This window comes from Physeter macrocephalus, chromosome 2 (assembly GCF_002837175.3).
Source record: "Physeter macrocephalus isolate SW-GA chromosome 2, ASM283717v5, whole genome shotgun sequence".
NCBI classification, from domain to species: Eukaryota; Metazoa; Chordata; class Mammalia; order Artiodactyla; family Physeteridae; genus Physeter; species Physeter macrocephalus.
In genome coordinates this window covers 24,646,746-24,671,685 of record NC_041215.1, presented here as the reverse complement: position 1 = coordinate 24,671,685, position 24,940 = coordinate 24,646,746, and the positions used below count along the sequence as shown (strand labels likewise).

Below are 24,940 nucleotides of genomic sequence, written 5' to 3'. Positions count from 1 at the left end.
ACTCCCGGAACGCCACCTCGCTACGTGTGCCTTCCTGGCCGCCGGGCCCTGCAGCAGGTGGTACGGGGGCCCGCTGGCCGGCCCGGAACGCCGGGGAGCCCCCGCCCCCAAGCCCGCGCGTCCCCACGCCTGTCCCCCAAATCCCTAGGCAGCATCCATTTCGGTGGAAAGGGCGTCATAAGCTTCGCCCCTCTTCACCTCCTTCTACTCGGGCCTCCTCTCATAGGAGGAGGAGGCTCTCTTAGGCCGGGATACTGATCGTTTATTTCCCTATCCTGCCAGCAGAGCAGGTCTGGAAAGGGGCTTCAGTGGCTTTCTGGTCATTCCTCTGCAAAGATCGTTCCCTGTCTGCCTCCGGCTCCTTCTCTCCCTTTGCCCCACTCGTCCTCTCATTTCTAGTTGGTTAACCCACTCAGGGAAACGAAAATGCTTTGACCATTACTCGCTAGTCTGCAGACTCGAATCTTACAATTGGCTGAATTACTGTTTCTGGAGGCACAGGGCCACTTTGCTTATTAGTCTGTTTATTCCTTCGGGGAATGCGTTGTTGGAGCGCCCGTGAGATTCAAATAACGAATTGCGCCGAAGGGTCCTTGAACAAGTTCTTCTAAGCCTTCAGAGGGTGCGATTGTGATACGACGTTTATTCAGAGATGAAACAAAAGAATCTTAAAAAGTCTGAAAGACCATGACACAGTTTTCATTTAAGACAACAAAATTCAAATATAACAAATTGCACAAATTAACCAAATAACACTGATCATACAATACTCTTTAAAGAAACAAGTGTGTACTAAAGTATCCATATAGATCCTAAAAATATTTGTTATGCCTAGTTTACAAGCTCCTGTACAAAAGCAATTATAAATAGTTCGCATCTAGAAAAAATACACGGTAACCTTTAAAATAGAATTTATCCTTACATATAAACAGACTTTGTAGGAAAAAAGGATATTACAAAGTAAGAATTTTTCATAGCACCAACCATTTTATTTTTTACAAAGTGAACATTGCAAACAGGAATTTACTTTGATTTATAGATTGACCAGGTTTTAATCAAAAGAGCCAGAAGATAAAAATCAACAAATAATGTTGAGAATTGCAGAGAACCACTAAGTAGAAGAGGATGTAAGGAAATGATTGGAGGGAAAGTAGAATTACATCGTTTCTGATACATATAGCTTCTGATCAGTGTCTCACTTGAGTACCTTCCTTTACAGTTTTCAGTAGAAGCAGAATTATACTTATTACTAGAACCTGAATCTCTCTGGCAACAATTTGGAAATTGCACTGGGATTAAAGTTTCTATCATATTGAGATTATGAGATGGAGAGGAGAGAGAGCCCTCTGGTTTTTCGGCAGGCCCTGTGTTCTGTTTACAGAGTGTACCCACAAACAATTTGAGGGCTAGGTCAGTGACCTGAACAAAAACTGGAGTTGGAATTTTTCAAAAATATATTATCAACTTCTAAGACTTGGGGCATCATTTCAAGAGCATGGCACTGATTCAATTTATTGCTGTCTTTTTAATTTTTTTTTTCTACAAATATAATTTCTTTTCCAAAAAAAATTTTACAACTTCTGTACAACTTCTTTTTCAAAAGAAAAGTGCAAAATTAAGACTTCTGTATCCTGGGTGTGTTTACTTTTAATCCTCATGGAACACAGCAAGTAGAGTCTATCTTTATTGCCTTGACAGGGAAGTAAGCAGCCAGTGGGCTGCTGGCTGTGAATCTGACAGTGTCGGCCCTGGTACTGCAATAGTTTATTTGTTGCCATCTCTACCTGCCCCGCTTCCCAGCCCTGTTTCTTAAGTGCTCCATTTCCAGCTCACTAAGGGGAAAAAAAGTCCTTTACACATCATTTGAACCCTGACTTGCACAGGAAGAGAAGCTATCATATAAAGAATCACTCAAAGATTCCAAATTATCTACCCCAGGCCTATCAGAGTTACTCAAAGAGGGCTCTTCATTTTTTTCTTTTTCTTCCTTTTGTCCTTCAACCTTGTTCAGAGAGTTCGTCTCTTTTTCTAATAAGATCACAGTATTGCCGTTGTATTTACTGAATGACTCCAGGGAAATTTTACATAATCTATTCTCAGGATCTTCTCTTGTTTCTTCAACTTGTTTCAATTTCTGCAATAAAACGAGGAAAATATTAGAAATATATTTCTTTGCAAAATCAAGTTATTCTATCCAATATTCAATTATTGTCAGTATAAAGTACAATTTAAAGGGATAGAGGGAACCTACAAGTCTTTAACAATCTTCTAGTGTAATTTCATGTAATAATAAAGCCAATTTTAGGGATAAATCAAGACTTTAATCATTTTACTGAGATAAATAGGTCCCAATTTGCAAATCAGTTAAGTGCCACTTAATTTCATTTTAAATGGATCCATCTAAAATTTGTTCAGGTAAAGTGCCTTATTTTTCTTAATCAAAGTTTCGAACTCCTTTCTTTTCTTACTAAATAGTCCTGTTTCTAAATATGGATAGGGACTGAATTTCAGCCAGAAATGACAGTTCTATGCAAAAAAAAAAAAAAAAAAGCATGCAATCCCTTAAACTGCCATAAAATTTAAGTACACATTAAACTTGTCAGATGCATTGTCACGTGTGTATTTTGTCCCTTTACAAGTCTTATGCTATTTGAAAGAGATCTCAGGTGTGAGGGTGTAGATTCTTCAAGGCCCAAGGGCTTAAGCATCATAGTAACAGGTCTGCACCTGAGTAACCTCTCCCTCCAGGAGGTTCTAGTAAAACCAATGTAAACAGGGATATTTATAGGCTGTTACTGGTAGTCTCTGGGACTTCATAAAACACTGCAGTCATATTCGATAATTACTGCAGGTAAACTCTGTAAACATGAATATATTTAGTTGCTCAAGTGGCTCCTGAGGTCCGAGGTGAGAGGGAATAGGAAGGCATAGATGCAAAAACTGCAAGGGTGGAGGTGTTAAAGCCACTAACCACATTTCTCATTTCCTTTTCCTCTTTCAGGCAAAAATTCCATCCAGGAAGAAGTAGGAACAGGGCCTTAGAGATGATAACAATAGCTACCATTTAATAAGCATCCACCATGTAAAAGACACAAAGTATTTTATTTATAAGCTCCTTTTCACAGACCTGTAAGTTACACATCCCCACTTTAGACAGAAGGAAGACAAGGCTCAGAGTGACAGGGTCACTTGCCCAAGGTGGCTCAGCAAGTGATGGAGAACAGGATTTGAAATCCTGTCTGGTGGCCTTCCATGCTCTTGTAATAAAGGACAAGATGTCCTGTATGTTTTTTTTCATTTTGCCATCCACATATGCCAAACCATCTCAATTGCTACTGTCCAAGGCCCTAACATAGGCAGTTCCATCCCTCCCTGCAACATTGCTACGATGGACGTCAAAGGTACAATGAGGAAATTGTGTTTGGATCTGGCCAAAAAGAGACATAGTCAAAGCCTGTGAATTCTCACATGCTAAATATTTAGTAGAAAGAGAAAAGAAAAAGATACAGAAGTGGATGGTTCCGGTGTCCCCAGAGCGGGCTCAGACAGCATTTCTCTCTCTGCTATGGGGAAACGGTGTAATTCTACGGGAATACTTGAAAATCAACCTTGAAGTGATGCTTATTTCATTATACTATTAACGTACAGGAGCATTACTCACAGAGCAAATTTTCAATCTGAAATGGCTACCTCGAAAAAGAGCTGGGCTGAGGAACAGATTCCTAGGTGATTACAAAAAAGTGGCTGCATAATTAGGAATGACGCCATGCAGGAACCCCTTCTCAAGGTGGGCCAGTTTTGAGCGCTCTTTAAAAAGAATTCTAAAGTACAATATGAAAAGTACATGGAGGGAGGAGGAAAGCTTGGGTTGTACCAAATGTAGGTAAACAGAGGCCATGCAATGCAATTCCCTCCTTACCTGAATATCTTCTCCCTTTTTCTTTATTCAAGAACCTTTTCCTTGCGTATTTCTGGTCAATGTGGATCTCAAGTTCATTCAATAAACACTCACTAGAGAAGCTATCATGAGGCAGGTGGAAGGTTTTGGTGCTGAGGATACACAGCTGAATACAATTACGTCCTGTAGGAGGGGAGTGAGGCCCTGGGGGCAGGCAGACTTGAGCTTGAGTCTCAGCTTTGCCCTTTCACTGGCTGTGTAAGTGCCCAAGAGCACCCTTCCTCAGGTAAAGTTAATAAGACATACCTTTATTTCAGGATTGCTGTAAGTATTAGAAGCAGAACACCTGAAGACCCTGACACATAGGAGTAGGTGCTCCATAAATGGAACAAAAAATAATAGTAAGATAGCATTCTTATTCTAGATCAGTGGGTCTTAAACTGTGCTCTCCAGACACCCTGCGGCATCAGTATCACGTGGGAGCTTGTGAGAAATGCAGATTCTCGAGTCCCGCCCCGACTTCACTACATCAGTAATGCGGCGTCCCAGAAAAAGTTTTTAACAAGGTCACCGGGTGATTCTGACACATGCTAACATTTGAGAATCACTAGTCTAGAAGAACTTGTAGCCTTGGAGGGGAGACAGGTGAAAAGTATAATTCAGTGTATTCAGGTAGTGATAAGGAAAGGATTTATTTACCATGAAAACACCCCCTGTCTATGGGACACAAATAGTGCATCTTGTTTTCTAAATGTTTCCTTCTTGTAGGTTTGGTCCTTCAGTTAATTACAACAAAGGCCTACATTGGCTGGGGAGGCGATGGAAATGAAGGAATGGCCCATTGTAAGAAAAATCACATGCCTTCTCGGTCTTCCTTTTATTTTCACAGTTTTGATGAGGGGGTGGGTACGGAAATATTTCTGGACTCTGAGAACAACATCAGTGTAAGAGTGACAATGAGGTCACGTGGACATTCAACCTCAGTGTTGGGGGGCTATAGGGAGTGGTGAGGATTGTGGTCAGCTCAAGAGTACGTGCCTCCTCTAAAGGCAGGAGCAGCTACTTAGACCTAGCTCATTGCAGCTGTGCAGAAACACGGGCCCAGGCCTTTGATTTTAAAGGTAAGGCCATGAATCTAGAACAATAGTTGCTTATACTTAACATCCTCTAACTTTAATTATTTGCTTATACTAAGAAAAAAACCAAATCGATAATAACAAAAATGACCCCCACTATGTATGTCAAACAGCAGTCTTTGCAGTGTGTGAGCTTCTGAGCTAGCAATCATGTTTTATACTTCTTCTGTATGTCCTCGATGACCCCCCTCGTCCCCCTTCTCCCATCAGCGTCCCCCTAAAAACCAAGCCCAGTGACCATTGTCAGTACATTCTCGAGGGAGGCTGGATGATGGACTCGACTGGGCTGTCTCTACCATCAGTAGAGTCTCAACTGTTGGCTGGGATTTCTCCAGTGGTCCTGCCAGCTAAGAACAAAAGTACTGAAGTAGCTTACTTCCCTGCCTCCAATTAGCAGCATACCCAACCAGCCTCAATGTTGTCTTGTCAGATCTCAGGTATGTTAAAAATTTTGAAGTCACATAACATTTAAATGTAAAACATAAGGAGGGATCGAGGTCCAACAGGATTGTGCTAAGGATGGATCTGTCGAATGGTAACAAAATAGTGAAATGGAGCAGGACCCTATGGTCCCCCCTCCCCCACCCCCGCCCCATGTCCCCATGTCCCCTGCCTGTCTTTTGTCTGTAGAAATACTTTAGGCAAAGGATAAGTTTAATCAAAGAAGTGAGAAAATACAGAAGCAAAGGAAAACAATCAAACAGGACAAAACAATAATAGTTTAGTCAGTAAGCAAAGTCAAGGGCCCTTAGTTCCTCCTCAAGGGCTATAGAGAATAGTCTGAGCCATATCCTTTGAGCTGTCTTACAGGTCCTAAAACCCCCAGCAGGTGGTAGAGTTAACTACATGATGACCAGACTGTAGCCATGACATAAGCTGCTACAATTCCGAGAACTGGCCTCGAGGAAATGGGAACAAACCGGCCCTGGAACTGAAGACTAACTGTCCTGCAAACAATCAAGAGGAGGCTGGTCAGACCACCACCGCATGATCAATTTCAAGACGACTGTCAGAGCTGACTGTGCTGTTTCTGCATGGACTCCCTCTGTCGATAATAGATCTTGCCCACTGACTGTCAGTGCCGGGGCTGGAGGGTGGAGTTGTCCTTTGGACAGGGGTCTGCTCATCACCCCACCCCCCCGCCAGGTTGCCAGCCTCCGAAATAGAGCAAATTTTCCTTTCCACCAGCCTTGCCTCTTTATTGGCTTTAGAGCGGCCAGCAGCCGGACTCCCACTTTTGGTAACAATAGTGCATATCAGTTTGCAGCAAATGTATGTGAAGGTGCTTTGAAAACTAATCATGGTAATAACAGCATTTAATTGAGTGCCTGCTCTGTATAGACACTCAGCTAAGCACGTTGCATGGATTATCTGCATCCTCACGTCAATTCTATGGGGCAGGTGTCATTGTTATCTTCACTTACAAGCAATCAAGCCTGGAGGAAGTTAAGTAACTTAAGGTCATGGAGCAGTACGTGGTGGGGTCTGGATCTGGACCCAGGCAGTCTGCCTGCAGAGCCCAAGTTCTTAACCTCTATCGTAGAAAAGAACTTCACAAATATCAGCCCATATTACCTTTAAGGGGAGCATCTGAAATAAGAATCACAGAACAGCAACAATAATATTAATGGTAACAAACCCAGTAAAGATTCCTGAAGATTGTGTGGGTTCCATAAAACATTGTCATTTCCTTTGTATAATGTGCTTCATTGAAATTATGATAAAATTAATATACTACACTTGCCACCTATAGGTGGCAACAGCTGTACAGTTCACTTTTTGGTGGGGCTTTTCGCTGCACTTGGGAACAAAAGTAGGGCTCAAAAGGGTGAGAATGCATTTTCAAGTTTAAAATAAATAGCTTTGCTCATTCTTAAATATTTTCCTATCTTTCGTGTAACGATGACATTATTAACAAGAAGTAGATAGTGACATATTCTCCAGAAATCCCTTAGTAATTATACCTTAACTAATTTAATTCCTTGTAGTCAAATAATCAATCAATCAAACCAATCTACTATATGAATAATCTGTGCGAATAATTATGTGGTCTTGATTCTCAGAGAGAGTTTCATAGAAAAGGAGAGGGGGCTCTTGGAATGCTTTTGAAGGGTGAATAGTATTAAGATATAGAGTAGGTAAGAAGGAGTGCATTCCAAGAAATTTCCATTTCATGTGCCCCTACTGCATCTGTAGACCCTTCTATAGTCTATCTCAGGTCTTGTAGTTGCCCAGATAGTCTATCTCTTGCCCTTGAAGATTCTATAATGGACAGAATCACTGTAAAGACAGAAACACAGAGCTATGCCTATCCCAAGGGGTGCCAAGAATTCCAGCCCAGACTCAGGAAAGTATCAGCCCAGAAACCTGGGTTATAAATAACAAATAGTTTTTATTTCCAAAGAGCTTTCCCATCTACGATCTCACTTTGCTCTTACATCAGGCTGGAAGGTGAGGGAGGCTGGTGTCAGCTGTACTTTACATGGGGTATTTATGGAATTTGTGGTTCACACGAATTCAAATTCAGGTGAAATTAGACCTGGAAACTTGGTTTCCTGATTTTCAACACAGAAACATATACCATTTTCCCCCCATAGTCAACAACAGAGATTCTGCCTAGACCAATAACCTGAACACAAGGAAGGATAAAACAGAAGGTGATATGTGCCCTTGTCATAAGGAAAAGATGGGGAAAATGTAAAAGGTGATACAGAAAAACTCAAGTGATAAACCAGAAAAAAATATACTCATGAGGAGACCAGCTTCAGAGAGACACATGTTATACACGTACAGCCAGAAACTCCTGCCCGCAGCAGGGGAGAAACAAGTAGCAAATTCATGAACTTGCACAATGGATTAGTGTTCGATGATGAAGGCTACTCTTATTATTTCATGTAAGTTTCCATCTGTTGATTATATCTGGAAAATATTGGTTAGTCTGTCTACTGCAAAATGTCAGGAGGAGATTCAGATCTACCTGTGGAATTGAAAGGCGGCGTCATTCCTCAGCTGGGAACTAATATTTGCAAAGAGGACTAGCGCTCTTAGCACAAATTAATGTAAACAGTATCTTCATCCACATGATTTCTTCTTTCTCTATTGCTATAATGATTCACTGCCAATCAGTTCAACAAGACATGCGGTAGGAAAACAATAGCTACATTTATAAAGGGTTTTTACTATGTGTCAGGTACTGGGTTGAATGCAGTGCATGAATTATCTCATTTAATTCTTACACCAACCCTCTGAGGCAGTACTATTTTCATCCCCATGATACCCATAGGGAAATAGAGAGTAGAGAGGTTGAAATATTTAGGCCACATACACATGGCTAATAAATTAGGGAATCAGGACTCAAGCAGGAGAAGCCTGACCACAGAACTTGGAATTTTAATCACTACGTACAAGACCAGGTTATTTGGAAGCCAGTGTTCCGTTCCTGGCGCCGTGCTAATTAGCTGTGTGACCCCTCTGAACCTTAGTCTATTTACACTAAAGATTTTTTTTTTTAAGAATCTTCCCACTCTCTAAGCTCCGTGACTCCAAAATATTCTTAATTGTGTGTCTTCTATGCATCTATTATTGGAATTTCAGGTAACACAATAAATACTTCTCTTTCCCACCTTAGTTCTGAATGAACTGAAGAAAGAGATAAAAGAAAAAGGCTGATGGGAGGCTAAAATATCAGCTCTATTACTGAGAAAGCTTATAGGGAGAATGAGGTTTCTGTCTTCAAAGAAGTGAGTTTCTTAGCGGTGGTCTAGAAGCAGACAGGTTTAGACTGGGCTGGCAGCCCTGGGCTGGGAGCGAGTCTTCTTAAACCTACAACATGAGTGTTGCTTCTCCAGCCAGCCTGACTCCTGAGAGAGGACGGGGAGAGCAGGAGATGGGCTTAAGCTTTCCCTGTTCCCTTCCTAAACTTGCTATTTATTTTTTATTTTTTTATTGGAGTACAGTCAATTAACAGTATTTGCTTATACTTAAAATCCTCTAATTTTAATTGTCTTAGTTTCAGGTGTACAGCAAAGTGATTCAGTTATAAATGTATACTGTTATTTTTCAGATTCTTCTCCCTTTATGGGTTATTACAAAGTATTGAGCATAGTTCCCTGTGCTCTACAGTAGGTCCTTCTTGTTTATCAGACCGGGGCGCGAACCCGGTTCCCCTGCATCGGCAGGCGGACGTGCAACCACTGCGCCACCAGGGAAGCCCTATCTATTTTATATATACTGTGTATCTGTTAATTTGCTAAACAAGCCACTCCTCCTTCTCCTGAGAAGTGAATGAGCCGAGCTTAGAGACACCAGGAGTGTTATCCTAGGGAACTCCTTCCACATGGAAAGAAACACCCCCGAAATTGGGAAGAAGTGTCAGCATCGTGCCCCTGCCACAACCCAACATTTCTCATTATGTGTGATGATGCAGATTTTAACCAAACAGTCATATATGCATCGGGGCCAGGAAGAAGCGGGAAAATCTGGAGACTGCAGTGAGTTGGTCTGGGCAGAGAAACCTCTCCGTGGGTGAAGCAATGGGAGTAAGATGATTTAGCAGATGAGAAATATAGCCAAGCTTCCGTCTGGAAGCAGATGGGTCAAATAGAGGAGACGGGCTGGCTGATCCTGAGCTTTGAGTTGAAGCAGAGGGTGTGATTTCCCCCATCCCTTTCCTGATGAGCAGACCTTGGGCACTGGAAAGATGATTACGTGTTATGCTCTTGCGGGAATGGGGAGGAAGTATTTCAATCCTGGGTCTCTTGGTTGAAGATCTGTGCACATACAAAGTCTCTGTTACGTGATATTTGCTGGGGGCAGGCCAACCTCAAGGAAAACGATGCAGCTCAAGTCATTTCTCTTTTCTCAGAGGCACAGGTTAATCGCTTTTTTAATGCCACCTCTTACTGTATTCCTGGTGGAGCTACTTTCTGAATGAGACATAAAAATAGATAAAGCGACCTCTGGTGAACAGGGAAGACCCTGCAGACTTTTCTTGAGAGTTGTGGCATTGACCCTGCTAACCTGGTCAAATTCCAACTCGGCTAATTACTTTCTCTCGGTGTTCAGCTCCCTCTGTTACCTCAACTGGACACATTACTTTCACTTGCCCTTCTGAAAAATTAATGTGACAGAAGACAGGTAATAGAGAACTGTTCTCTCCACCCGACCACACACTGGGAGATACGATGCTGCACTTGGGGCACCCTGTTTCCTTACTGGCTTCCTGAAGATCCTCAGTATCTCCAGAGCAAACTGGTTTTAGTAGGTGAAAGAGTAATTTTCAGCTGAGATGTGCTTTTACGACTATATTATTACCTGTATTGCTGTCCCTTACCATGATCAATGACTTTCAATGACCTCTGTTAGGAGCCCTGAACCAGAGGGGAAAAAATGAGCTTACGTTTTGGGAAAAAAAAAAAAAAAAAGCAAGCAGAGAGAAGTGCAGTAGGAAGCTTAGGGTCGTTAGAAAATAATATATCTTGCAGAAAGGAAAAGAACTTAGCTTGGAGATAAAGAGTGGCTGCAAAGGACATTTAAAGACCAGATCAAAAGGACGGAAGGAGAAGGAAGTCACTTTAAGGATATGGAAAATGGGGGAGATGTGGGACCGGGTCCCTCAGCGGGAAGACAAAAAAGGAACATAAAGAAAACCCGAAACTTTGTTTACGACAGAGAAAGGCATTTGCGAAAAGGAGAGGCATGTAATCACGATTGGGCAAAATGATTATATGAACATGCAAAAGACACCTTCATGATTTCTCTAACGTTAGTGCCATCACGTGAAATGCCCATTTGAAAACTTGTATTTTTTAATTTTTGTTTTCTAGGAGGTGGATGGATCCACAAATTTAATTTAAAATGTAGGTTGATCACCTTAAGTAATACCTCAGATTTGATCACTATTGGTCAATTTCTCCAAAAGTAAAATCTGCACTGTTTCACAGTGACCTAGACCTGGGGAAACAAGGCAGCTCATTGATTGTATGATTAGCTTAACTAAATGTAACATGCTTATTTGTGTTGTCAGATTTCTTTTTCTTCTTCCAGCACAATAATATTAACCAAAATGTTTATTTAGGAATGAGAATTGAGCAGGTTCTGGGCTGGAACTTCTAAGTCTGTTCATCTTAGTGTCAGGCTAATGATCCCAGCTGATGAGAGTGCGGACGCCAAACCTTTCTGGCCTTTCATTTACAGGCACCATTATGGATAAAAATAAATTCATATGCTACTCACTTGCCTTAAAAGATCAATTAGACTTTTTTCTTTGACTAACCTTTCCATCATTTCATGTCTTAAATAGGATACCTATCTGTCCAGTGAGCTTGGCCATGCCTGGCTTAGATGTCAGTGTATTTGCAGCATAAAGAGCCCATGAACCTCGTCAGAGTAAAATCCAGCATGAAGGGACCATTTGTGTATTCTAGTACCACAGAGCTATGTCTTCACCTTGGAGTGAGAGAGTTTTGGCTACCCTTTCAAGAAAAACAAAACCACACTTTTTAGGGGGGATTGGGTGAATGTTAAAAGAAAGTTACACTATTTTTTTTCATGGATGTTCCCTTCCAAAGGAGCATCTCCAATATCACCAAAAGGGTGGACATCATAAAAATGTACCTGAAAGGGCTAAGTTTTTATTACGAAGTATGCTGTGAGGGCCAAAACCAGGGAGAAACATTCTGTGTTACTTGCTAACCTATAAATAATGAGGCAACCTGGAATTCTAACAGAAGTTGGTAGACCATTTGGGGGTCACAGTGCACTGTGGCATCCAATCTATTAGGTGCTTTGCAATAGCCATGGAATTCAATGAGACTGGGCGCTAAGGGTCATCCAGAGACACATGGATATTTGTGGACCTAAGAGTGTTAGCTCTACTCAGGTTTAAGCTATTCATCTCCCAATGTAATTTATGTTTCAGTTCGAGGGCCAGTCAGCCTTTGCTTTGGATAAAGTTATTTCCCAAGGATATTTGACATATCGAATCCCAAGAGTCAGAGCAACTCAGAGTCAATACCAATTTATTGATCCTCACTCTAAAGAGAAGATTCCTTGGTGGAAATTGTTCTGAAGATTTAGAAACATTACGCTTTAAACTGTGTGTTGCACACAACTGTAAGATGCTCTTATTCCTCATTACCCAGTAAGCACTGGGGGTTCTAGAATGGAAGGATGTGCCAGTTGGGAGAATGCCAATGGGAATCCATGTTTGTTCTGGATTCCAACCTTTGCCACAATATGACACTGACAATCACTACTTCTCCCCTGGACCTGGATTTAATAAATATTTAAACAGGGATTACACTGCTCTTGCGACATCACTTATTTATTCAAGAGATATTTGTTGAGCACCTTTTACGTACAGGACAGTATTCTAGACACCGGAGATAGAGAGGTGTGTGAGACAAGGTTACTGCTCACGTGGAACGTACATGCTCAGGATTTTTTATTAGGATGTCAATAGAGAGCAAAGCTTCAGATATATTAGGAGATGAATTCCTGAGAACTGTTAGGCCAGTCTACCAGCCTACCATTTGGTCTGATAGTGACATTTAGAACACAAATATCCTGTCAAACTCAAAGTTCTGAATGTGCCCCTTTACCCTCATCCTAATTTTTAAAGAATTCCTTAACTTGCTCAGCTTCGTTTGACCTCCTCCCATTTTGAGTCTTTAAGATCATTCAGGCAAATGTTTTCCGTAGGTTAACTAATGACTATTTCCATTCACCTTTCTTAATCTTTCTGGGCCTAGTTATCTCCTAAATTTAACATGCTTAAATTGGAATTTTTTCTCTTTTCTCTAATTCCATATCATTGTCAATAGTAACCACATTTTATATCTCTCTCCTTTTTTTTTTTTTTTTTTTTTTTTTTGTTATTAACAGCTGCTGGTTCTGTTTCTACAGTACCTAATCCACAGGGGTCTTTCTATGAATTCCTGGCCTAAATGGCCAAATTATCCATTTCAACCCTGAACTTATATTCGTTCTATTCTGTAGTCTCTTTTCATATCAATGTCTCACTTCTCAATGAGATGACACACTTCTGGAGGCCAGGCACTAGGTTTGGTTCTGCTTTCTTCTTCAGATTCTGACACCATATCTTGCATTTCTTGGAGTTGCTACTTATCGCGTATCAACGAACAAAGTCACTATTAGATCTATTTTCACTACATCATTCCCCTTCGGAGCTCACAGACTTGTCTGAGACTTCTATAATGTCTGCTTCTCCATGATGAAGACGCATGTAAAATAAGATCGTTTCTGACATTCATCTGAGCTGTGAGAGCCTCGCTGCTTTCCAGTCCCTAGATACACTAGCAGAGGCATGGTCTCGGGATTCTAGGGTGGCCTCAAGAACCAGGACGGTCCTTGGATTAATGGATGTCTGACTACTGATTACTTTGGCAAAAGCAAGTTCCTTTCTCTGTCAAGAGCAGAGGGCTGTGGACTCACATCCCATGGCCATGCTGGTTGGGCGGCTCTGCTGAGCAACTGGGGCCTCCTTCTACACCGCCAGGTGGGCTTGGCTTGTGGTTGGATGAAGCAGAAGCTGCCATGGCTTCCTGGAAATGCAGGAGCCAGAGCAGAAACAATAAGCTCCTGTCTTGGGATGCGATGTTATTGGAAGGATCAGGCCTGTGACAAACAGTGCCAACACTGGCTCTACCATTTTGTTAAGCGCGTCCTTCAGCCAGCAAGTGCTGTCTTTCCGGTCTGAGCCAGTCCCAGCCATTTGCTTAAATTCAGATTCCTAGCTCCTTAAGACAGGGGAAACCTGGTGATGTGTTTTGCTGCTTTTAAGTGAGAGTGTAAACAGGACAATGATGACATTCTTAGAAACGTCAGTAAGACTATCGGGATGATAGTCAGTGATATTACTGAGTGTATGAAATCAAGAAATGAAACTGTAAGGAGATTAAATTACAGCCACCTTTGGACAACATTCTAGGACCAGAGGCAGCATCCAGGTGCTTTTTATTCTCTCCCCGCCACCTGTAATATATTCAAATGACAAACTGACTCTTGCATTAGAGAAGGGACTATGTTCATGAACCACCTAGACCGGCTTAATGCCACTTCATAAGGTTTACGTCACCCACCCGCTACAATAAACATAAGCTTTATTTTTGTCTCACATGTGCAGGACAATTTAATGTTTAAATTAATGTAGAAGTGAAAGGAGCCTTGCTCCAAGTGAAGTATGCCTGCCCACCACGACCCTGTAAACACAACTCGATTGCGATGAGAGTTAAAGATGGATCAAACAAAATCAATAGTTAATTGTGTAACTCAGGGTCTTTCATTTCAGATCTAATCTGTAAAGAAGGTCCAGGGGATGTTCACTTTTAATTTTCTTAACATATTATTTCAAACCTTTCTGTCAGGCAAAGGAGTTCACAGCATCTTTGCATCATTTCCATAAATTATTTGGCTTATGAGTGGTCAAGGTCATATTGATCGCTCAGCCTCTCCAGTTTTCATTTTAAAATTCAGTATCTTTATCAGTCAAGCTGCCTCATTCTGGGTACCTGGCTTGCGCTGATGCCAAACAAACTTTATTTCAAAAATAACCCAGCATAATAGGTGTCTTGGTACCAGACATGGGTGCATGAGTCATGTTGTAAGCTACCTTTGGTCTATTTCACAACACTATCCATAGCAGTTAAAGGGCTACGCAACCACGCCATCTCCTATCAGCAAAATATATTGTGCTGTGAAGATGCACGATTTTGTGCGACACGGCAAGACATGTAAGGTCGGGTTGAGCCCGTATGGATGAATATGCTATCTGTTCCGGCATTCCCAAAGGGACCAGAAGGATGGGGTGCTGTTTGAATAGGATCTAAAAAAACTCTTCCAATCTCATTAGCCCAAATGGATGAGAAGGGAAGGAGGGCAGGGAGGCCTCCTTTGCAAAGGGAACAGTACAATAACATCCAGAAGACCACGGGGTAACAGACGGACCGCCTTGACTCCAGTTATATTACAGCCGAGCTAAAAATGTAATCTTTGAACTTCTTTTCCCTTTAAAATGTAACCTTTCAGATAATAAGTTAAGCCTTACTCTCTCTTACATATTGTTGGAAGCCTTCATCCATTTGGGGGACTGAAGGCAAAATAATTCTTGAAATAATGAATCATTTTTCTTTTGCCAGCTTGCCCAGAAATCCCATGATTATTTTACTGTTGCAGGCAATGACCTGCTCAAAGGAGGCCTATCAAACACTCAAGAAAAATAATGAGAGGGTCTCTTTCTCCTGCCTCAAGGAAAAAAATTGCTGAAAGGGAAAATGTTTGTGGTGGCGTCAAGATGTTCATCCCCGGATGGACGGCAGCGTGCTTCAAGTGCCAAAGAGCAGCACGTGTGTTTACGTGGGACCAGTGGCCTCATGCAGCAGGACTCCTGGGGGGTATACCCTGGGGGAGAAACACCCAAGCCCTTCATCCTGTAACACTGGAAACAAACGTTCTGCTGATGACTCACAGAGAAAGCTTTAACCTCCTGATCTGTGAGCAAGTGAACTAAAGGGAAGGAAGCTCTAGTTGATGCCGCCTTCCAACAAGCTAGAAAACCATGGTTCTGATTTATCAGGTCCAGGAGCTGAGATGAATCATAGCAAATTCCAGCCTTCCGCCCACATCCTTGCCTGCCCACCAGGCAGCAGATCCTTAGGGGGGTGAAAGGAACCATTCTCCTGTTGTTGTCCCCATGGAAGCAAGGTCTTAGAAATCAGGTAGAGGTGCAGTTGAAAAGCCACCTTCCCGTGATTCAGGCACTTTGGGGATGCTTGGGAGCCTGCTTCTCAGGGCAAGAGTCATCTGTCCATCCTTTTATGGCTCTTGTACTTAAGTCTCTGTGGACCTGAACAAAGATCTGAACTTCAGGAGTAGCTACAAGATTCTTTCCGTATCTGCCCCGTCAGTCTCCTTCTTATCTTTGCTGAAACTCCCCCTTTCCCCCATAGATGGCTGACGGATGACCTGGTTCTAGAGCAGGGGAAGAAAATTCATTGCCAATGGAGCCCACCGGGAAGGCTCTGACAACAGCACAAACGCATGGACGGCATGAGTGGGTAGCGGGGATGGTGGTGACAGATGGTAAATGCCCTCATAACGCTTCTAAATTCCTTGCTTCTCCCCTCCAAAAGAAAAGAAAACCCCCAAACAAAAAACTTCAAAATCCACTCCTTAAACATTAGGGATAGCAGGTGACAGGACTTTCTGATATCTGTAAACTCACATCCAATACCTGGGCCACTGATTGGTCTATCACCACATAAACAAAGTAGGTAAATGAAAGATGCTTTTATTCTTAATCTTACACTGACTTTCTACACTTTCCTTGGCTGGAATGGGTGGGAAAGGTGTTGTCTATTGTCCTTTGACCCATGTATCAGCAAACCACACACTACAGGATATTTTTTCAGAAGTGGGGGGCTGCAAGTGACTACAGTGGTTTTATATGGGGCCTTTCTTCAAAGAGCCTGTGAACTTATTTACATGTAGGGTAAGCAATAATCAAAGCCCAGCTCCACAATGAAGACACTGTGAATTTCCACAGGCTGATTGCACCTGTCACTGCCTTGCATAATATTGCCTTCTACAGTCTTTTAAATTTTTTATTATTATTATTTTTAACATCTTTATTGGAGTATAATTGCTTTACTTTGTTGTGTTAGTTGCTGCTGTAGAACAAAGTGAATCAGCTATACGTATACATATATCCCCATATCCCCTCCCTCTTGCATTTCCCTCCCACCCTCCTTATCCCAACCCTCTAGGTGATCACAAAGCCTGAGCTGATCTCCCTGTGCTATGCAGCTGCTTCCCACTAGCTAGCTATTTTACGTTTGGTAGTGTATATATGTCCATGCCACTCTCTCACTTCGTCCCAGCTTACCCTTCCCCCTCCCTGTGTCCTCAGGTCCATTCTCTAGTAGGTCTGCGTCTTTATTCCCGTCCTGCCCCTAGGTTCTTCAGAACCGCTTTTTTTGTTTTTTGGATTCCATATATATGTGTTAGCATACGGTATTTGTTTTCCTCTTTCATATGGTAGTTCTATTTTCAGTTCTTTAAGGAACCTCCATACTGTTCTCCGCAGTGGCTGTATCAATTTACATTCCCACCCACAGTGCAGAGGGTTCCCTTTTCTCCACACCCTCTCCAGCATTTAGTGTTTGTAGATTTTCTGATGATGGCCATTCTGACTGGTGTGAGGTGATACCTCATTGTGGTTTTGACTTGACCACTGTCCTTTTTGTTCTCCCTCCATCCCTGTGCAGACTGTTACCATGGCACCAGTGAGCCTTTGTGGTGTATTGGCTGCCATGGCTCACTCTCTCATGTAGGTACTATGACCCTATTTATCTTTGCATCCCTTGGGCCCAGAACATCTGGCACATAGGAGATCCACAGATGTTAGTGGAATAAAGGGAATTTGCTAATTATTTTTCTTATTCACTGGTCACCTTTCTTTTTCCTATCTTTACCTTATCTTTCACCTCTCTAACGCCCTTTATTGTCTTTGAAAGTGATTGAGTTCCATGGACAAGATGCCGTACAGTCTGGAAGGGAGCATTCATTTATTTCCTGAGGGGTAGTTAAAGCTCTAATCACCCAGAAGACATTTAGGTCTCCTTTATTTAGAAAGTAAAGGTAACGACTTTCCCAGTAAGTAAACAGGAAAATAGATTTTGATTTTCAAAAAAATTGATTCACAGATGACTTTCAAGTAGCATTTCTTTTGCCATAAACCGAGCTCCTTGAAATAATCAGCAGCACTACAGACTGCACGCTTAGAGACTAAAACACAGGAAATAGGTGGGGATTATATCATGTAGCAATGCGAGGACGGAATATGTCAGCAAGGCTTTTTAAACATCCAAGTAGTTTTATGTGAAGGAAAGAATCCTCACTGAGCACAAAATAAAATGGGGAATTGCCTGAGAATGAAGGTTTGAAATATTGGGATGAATTTAGAGAATACTGGATGTCCTTAAAGAATACAAGAGATTTTTTGAGAGGCCTGGAGTGACTGAATCCCTCAATGCAGGACGAAGTGAAACCTTAGGGTCACCCGGGGAGATGTCTGGCCTGGGCTGTGTCCTTTGGGGCACAGAAGAAAAATGCGATGTGGCAGAAGCAGACCAATGCGACAGATAGTAACTTTTCATACATCAGAACTGGCACCAGGTATAAGAGTGAGCATGGAGGGGGCAGAGGGGAGGATAATTATCTTTTCTTCACCTGTGTAAAAACCCAGAGTTTCGGTTTGATGTGACTGGGCTGATGTTTCGCTTGGCTGGCTAACAGTGTGGAGAGTTTCTCTGCCATGTATATCAGCAGTTCTCTTAAGTGACTGGAAAAAAATACTTTTCCTTAAATCGCTGGTCAAGAAGTTGCTGGCACACTGTTCCTTAAATATGCCTGTTGGGTGATATCAAAAGGATTATTTAAAATTATGAAACTAATCCAAAGGCTGCTTCTCCCTGGAAAATGACTAGGAAAGAGATGTTTTAAGTCCAGGCCGGCTAAGCATGGGCATCCCCGCCACACACACACACATATTCTCCTGATCTTTTAGGAGATGGCTACAGAAATGCCATTGTAAGCAAGGGGGAGAAAAAGAATCGCCCCTCACAAGAGTGTTTAAGTACATTTTGGTCTCTTCGCCAGGGCCTATAAAGGTCTCTTGCTGTGAGCCAGCTAGAAAAGAAACCAGGGGAAGGATGCTACACCTTATGTGGCCTGAATGTGGTTAGTGATTAGGGCCGGTAGCTTCAGCCACGTGGGAATGGCAATCAGGGGTTCTCTCCTGCAACTCCGAACAGCTACAAAACACCACTGGCTCCCATCCCATACGATGATGGCGTATTAACTGAAAATCTAATTAATCTGTGAATGAACTATGGCCTAAAAAATAAACTGTTTTATAATCAATTTGAAGTGAGTCCCTAACAGAAGATAAGATGAGGAAAAAGCTCTAAAATTCTCAAAGGTTGGTACATTCTGTTCACTATGACTGACGATTTTAAGGGGGATAATTTTACAAAATCCATCAGATTTTTGTCTTTTCAAAAATCATGGCTCCCAATGTATGCTGTGAATTAATTTTTAAATTTACATATTTATTAAAAATCGTACTGCAAACAGCAGGAAGGGAGCCCCCTTTGAACAATAAAATAATGTTATCCCACTGGAGATAAAAAAAAACCATTAAAGGATTTTTATTTTGAGGTAGTAATCATATAAATTGCTATGTGAATTAGTCAAACCAAGAGTTTACATTCACCAGAAGCATCAACGCAGTATCAAAGATAATCTCCCAAATTGTCATTTTGGGGAGATGACGCAAATCTCACAACATGTAAAAGGCACGGGAAGACGAACAGGGAGGCGAAGACCATGGTGCTTAGCCTGCTGGCGAGCACGTCTGAAGCGGGGTCAGCAATCACCCTGGGATCCCAGGAGGTGCAGACACGAAAACCCAGGCCTGGCTCCTGGGTGGTAGAACGCTTGACTTCATCTCAAAAACCTCTTTCCAAAGAGATCCTTGACTGTACTTCAGAAGGCCTATTTGGCTAACTTTCCCATCCAATATGGAAGGCTTGCCTGAGGTAGAGACCATCCCAGACGTCTGCATGAGCCTTGGCTGCCAAGGGGCTAGGTACCAGCTGGGGTGGTCTCCAGAGCATGCAGGGAAATCACGGGAAGGGCACGGGGTTGTAGGCAGAGTCCGATGCCACACCACGCCTGAGTGAACACCACTGTTCACTCTAGATTAACCTCATTCTAGACCGTCCGCTCAAAGATCTGGCCCCGAGGTATGAACTGCCTGGATTCATCGACAGAAAGATGAAAGGCTCAAAAGGAACAGAGCTGGCGTGAGTCACCCTGTGTACTCGCTAGAATAAGGGATAATCCACTGGGCCGAGAGCTGACAGCAGCTGCCTTCCTCAAAGTCCTGGGAGAGAAGGGGAAACGGGAACACCTCTTTTTCATGAACTTCGGTTTAATCACGGCTATTTCCTTCCACGGGGGATTCATGATAGCTGTTATTACTGTCTTTAGGAAGACCACCGAGACCCCTTTACGAAGTCCTCTCGGTGAGGACTGACCCTGTTGTGCAGAGCCCACTGCTTCGGGGCAGACACGGCTAATCCTGGCACGCACGTGGCAGCTGCCTGCTCCCGTGCCCACGGCAGGCGCTGCTTACCAATCTCTGTAACCCGCCTCCTGCTGAACACGGATACAGCCTCAGAATCCTTTTAAATACAGTAATTCAGGCAGCCTCTGCACACTGAATGTCCTTAGCATTTGAGATGAAGGCCATTTGGCATCCCTGCTTGTGTATGTGTGCGCGCGTGCCTGTGTAAAATACACACACACACACACACACAGTGTATATATGTTTACATATCACAGAATCTATATGTTAATGAGTAGGTAGATCCCTTAGTACATGTGCCTACTATGAGGTATGTATACTGATGTCTTAGTATATGGAAACTTGAAGTTATCTTTGACCCCTCTCTCTCATACCCCACATCCACCAGTCTTTTCTGGTAAATTGCCTGTTTGTTCTCAGATGCATTCCTCTCCTTTTTCCCTGCTTTGCTTTGTGTCACAGGGAACTATGTTTCCCAGCCTCCCTCTTTCTCTGGCTTCTGAGGAGGTGCAGCCAGTCAAAGGCAATGGCAGAATCCTGGATGGCAGGAAGAGAGGAGAAAACAAGGCATTTCTTCCCTTCTCCGTGACTTGTGGTGTTCCTGGCAGCAGCTACTTCTCCTCCCTGGCTCTGCCTCCTGCCAGATAACCCCTCCCACCCACCGTTCTAGCTCCCATTGGAGGGTCCAGCTTCTGGGGTTTAACGTCACCTTCAGCTAGCCTCCCTCCATCCCTAGCGAATGCTTGGGACTCTGTGCTTCGGCTAATCTCTGGATCGCCCAACTGTCTCCTTTTAGCTTCTCAGCTAGTCCATGATCTGGGTGATTCCCTGTATTTAATTCTATCTACAGAAAGACCCAGAATGGTTCCTGGTCCATGCTAGACCCTGACCAATACAATCATCAAACTCTGTTCGCTCGACGTTTTTCTTCTTCTGTTTCTGGCTGCACTTCACAGCTTGCGGGATCTCAGTTCCCTGACCAGGGATTGAACCCAGGCTATGGCAGTGAAAGCCCAGAATCCTAACCACTATGCCACCAGGGAACTCCCAGTTTGCTCTACTTTTATTTTATTTTTATTTTTTTTTGCGGTACGCGGGTCTCTCACTGCTGTGGCCTCTCCCGTTGCGGAGCACAGGCTCCGGACGCGCAGGCTCAGCGGCCATGGCTCCCGCGCCCAGCCGCTCCGCGGCACGTGGGATCTTCCCGGACCGGGGCACGAGCCCGCGTCCCCTGCATCGGCAGGCGGACTCTCAACCACTGCGCCACCAGGGAAGCCCTGCTCTACTTTTAAAACATATCCTAAACCCGTCCACTCTCCACCATTCCTTTTCTGCTACCACGGTCAGGCCAAGTTACCACCAACTCTTGCTTGGATGGCTGCAATCGTTTCCTAAGTGGTCTTGGCACTCCCACTCTCACGTCTCAACAGTGTATTCTCCATCCAGCAGCCACAGCAGTCCTTAAAAACTGTAACTCAAATCACGATGCTTCCCTGTTCAAAATCCCCCAATGGTTTCCCTTTGCTGAGAACTTTAGAAACCTGAAGTTACTGACACAGCCTACGAGGTCCTATGTGATTGGCTCCCAGATTCTTCTCTAATTCCCTTCCTCTCTCTCCCTCCCTTCCAGCCATAACTGTCTGGGGACACATCACATGCCCCACTTCAGGGCTTTTGTACTTTCCGGCACTCTCTGCCAACATGCTCCTCCTACAAACAGTCACATTTCAAAGTTTCACTTCATTCAAAACTCTTCAAATGTCCCCTCTTCAGAGAGACCTTACGTGATCACTCTCTCTGAAGTAGTACCCTTGTTATTTCCTACCCACTCATCCTGCTTGATTTTTTAATAACATATGTCATTACTTGACATTAAATTACATTTTGTTTGTTTATTATCTGTCTTCTCATCTAAAACATAATATCCACAAAGGCAGGGACTTTGTCTTTTTTTTTTTTTTTTACTTTGTTTTGTCTGCAGTACTTAGAATGTTGCCTATCAAGTAATATAAACTCTATAAACATTCTTGAATCAATAAATAATAGGTGATGAATCTGAATTAATGAATAATAGGTGAAAAACAAGTGGCACAGATAAATAGTTGCATTATTAGAATAAGGGAAGACAGATAAACACTTTTCTGATTAAATCGACACACACGCTCGAAATGGAATCCCACTGCAAACAAGAATTAAATATCCCCCCATTTTCACACCCCTGCCATTCCTCCTTCTCAAGCACTGCTGCTTAGTACCTATGTTTAGTGCACTTGCAAGTAACGTTGGAAGTACTTTTAAACTTCCATGTGTCAAAGGGAACCAGACAGTCTGTGAATAAAGTTCTCTGGTATGCTTACTTTAATTATATAAGGTAGGAGAAAATATAAATATATCTGAGAGGTCCAGGGTTTTTGGCCTGCCACTTCTTCTGGCCAGGAATTATAGCTATAGGAATGACCACTTGTTTAAGGGATAGGATATTGATAAATCCTAAGAACTCACTAATCAAAACTGATTTCTTCCTACTGAAGTCAACTGTCTTATCAATTCCTCTACCTTGTCATCTTCAGTGTTTTTGGCTTTGGGAACTCTTAAGGGTCAAATTGTGCCCCCTGAAAAGCTATGTTGAAGCCCTAGCCCTTGATTCCTGTGAATGTGACTTTATTTGGAAATAAGGTCTTTGCAGATATAATGAAGGCGTAAGTGAGGATGGGTCATACTGGCATAGGATGGGCCCTCCCTTAATCCAATATGACTCGCGTCCTTCTAGGAAGAGGACAAAAGGTGGAGAGACAGACGTGCACAGAGGGAAGGAGGTGTGGAGGGAGGTGCCGGGGAGAATGCCATGTGAACACAGACACACCCAGAGGGAAGGCAGCCACGTCGTGACAAAGACAGAGACTGCAGCTGTACGGCTGCACACCAAAGAACACGGAGCGCTGTCAGTGGCCACCAGGAGCTGCGGGAGCCTGCATGGCCCTGATGATACCCTCATTTCAGACTTCAGGCCTCCAGAACTGTTGCTTTCAGCCCCCCCAGCTTGTGGTTCTTCAGTACATTATGGCAACCCTAGGAAACTAAAACACGTACTCTGTAGAAGACTCATTATCAATAGGAGCCATTTTATGATACTAAAATTCCAGGTTTTGCAAATATACGCTTATGAATTTTTTTAACTGATGAGAAGAAAAAAGGCAAGCTTATTTTTGGCCATTTTTTATCTTTATTGGACTTAGAAATGGATGCTGAAGATAAAAAAATACTTTGTTTAACTCCGTGCCATGTGAAATTATGAAACTATGATTACATTAATTCTGTAAAATATTAAAAAATACTTCATTTGAAAGGAAAAATCATCAGAAAGGAAATGAAGTTATATTTAGAGTATCAGGAAACCATGCAATGCAACATTTCACAGGATGTTTCTTTTTATGCACACATTAGCTACTGGCTAGTTACACTGTTCCGCCCCACCCCATTGGCTGAGTCCACGAGTAGAGGAAAATTGTAATCAACATTTCTTGCAAAACTGTACTTGGCCCAAAACTCTTTTAAATAAGTTTTAGTCCCAAGGTTTTCCTTTCTTTAAAAATAAATTCAAATTCAATTCCCTCTTAAAATTTGAAAATGCTGGATTTAGGCCCAGGATTCTATTCCCAGCTAGAATTTCTCCCCACAATATGCTAGGGGAATATACCTGGTGGGCTGTGACTATAAATCGCTTAACTTCCTTCACTCCCTTAGGGATGATAACCAAATAAGTGAGTTACAGACTAAGTTAAACGCAGGCCAAATGGGGGGCCATCTGGCATGATGAACAGAGTCAGACCAACTTCTCATTTGAAAGCTTTTCCTAAACTCAAGTGAAATATGAATTGGCTCTTTACAGAGTCCCTGTTGTGTCATGAAAGTTAGGTTGGCTTAAAAATATGGGTCCAGGATGAGCTCAGGTGCCATCCCCCAGTCTCCAGCACGGTCCTCAATAAAGTTGTGGACTCATGTGGGCCATGTCTATGCTTAGGATGAAGGAAGAAGTCTCTTCTCCAAATGGGAAAAAAGTTGTTATTTTCTTGGTAAAGAGCAAAAAGCTTCAGCATGAACAGCAACATCTCTGCCCTGGAAGGTCTGTCAAGAGTGACACCTAGTTCAGGGGTGGGACAATCAATCTGGGAGGAAAGAAATGTCAGAGCCTGCCTTGCCTGCATGGGAGAAGTGACCTTTTGATCCTGGAACTTCCTTTTATTCTTTGCTTCATTCTTGGCCATGGCTCCCACCTTGTGCCCCCTAATACCTAAATAAATGATGGCTTATGACCAGTTCTCAGTGGAATTGCCTTTTTCAGGAGGAAATGTGAAAGTATTCAGTCTCTTGGTTTCCTGCTATGACCTTTGATGCATAAGGTGGGAATGAATCCTAAAAAGGATGCCGTAGAAATCTGGGGGCCTAAAAATATAAAATTGTGCCTTTATCTGAAACAGGATACAATGATACTTTTGTCATTCCTGTTACATCAGCTTGTCCATACCACACACATTTGCATTTCTTTCTTTCTTTTTTTTAACATCTTTATTGGAGTATAATTGCTTTACAATGGTGTGTTAGTTTCTGCTTTACAACAAAGTGAATCAGCTATACGTATACATATGTTCCCATATCTCCTCCCTCTTGTGTCTCCCCCCCACCCTCCCTATCCCACCCCTCTAGGTGGTCACAAAGCACCGAGCTGATCTCCCTGTG

General features: G+C 42.7%; 1 protein-coding gene across 9 annotated transcripts in view; it reads right to left on the bottom strand.

Moving 5' to 3' along the window:
* Window positions 1-1,022: 1,022 nt before the first annotated feature.
* NCKAP5 (NCK associated protein 5) overlaps window positions 1,023-24,940 on the bottom strand; it is a 1,103,171-nt gene continuing 1,079,253 nt past the window's right edge. For all 9 annotated transcript variants that reach the window (XM_055087128.1, XM_024114998.3, XM_055087144.1 and 6 more), the window contains one exon: window positions 1,023-2,134. In XM_055087128.1, the coding sequence (XP_054943103.1) occupies window positions 1,853-2,134 (282 nt within the window). In that variant the 3' untranslated portion in view covers window positions 1,023-1,852. The remainder of the gene's footprint in view (window positions 2,135-24,940) is intronic.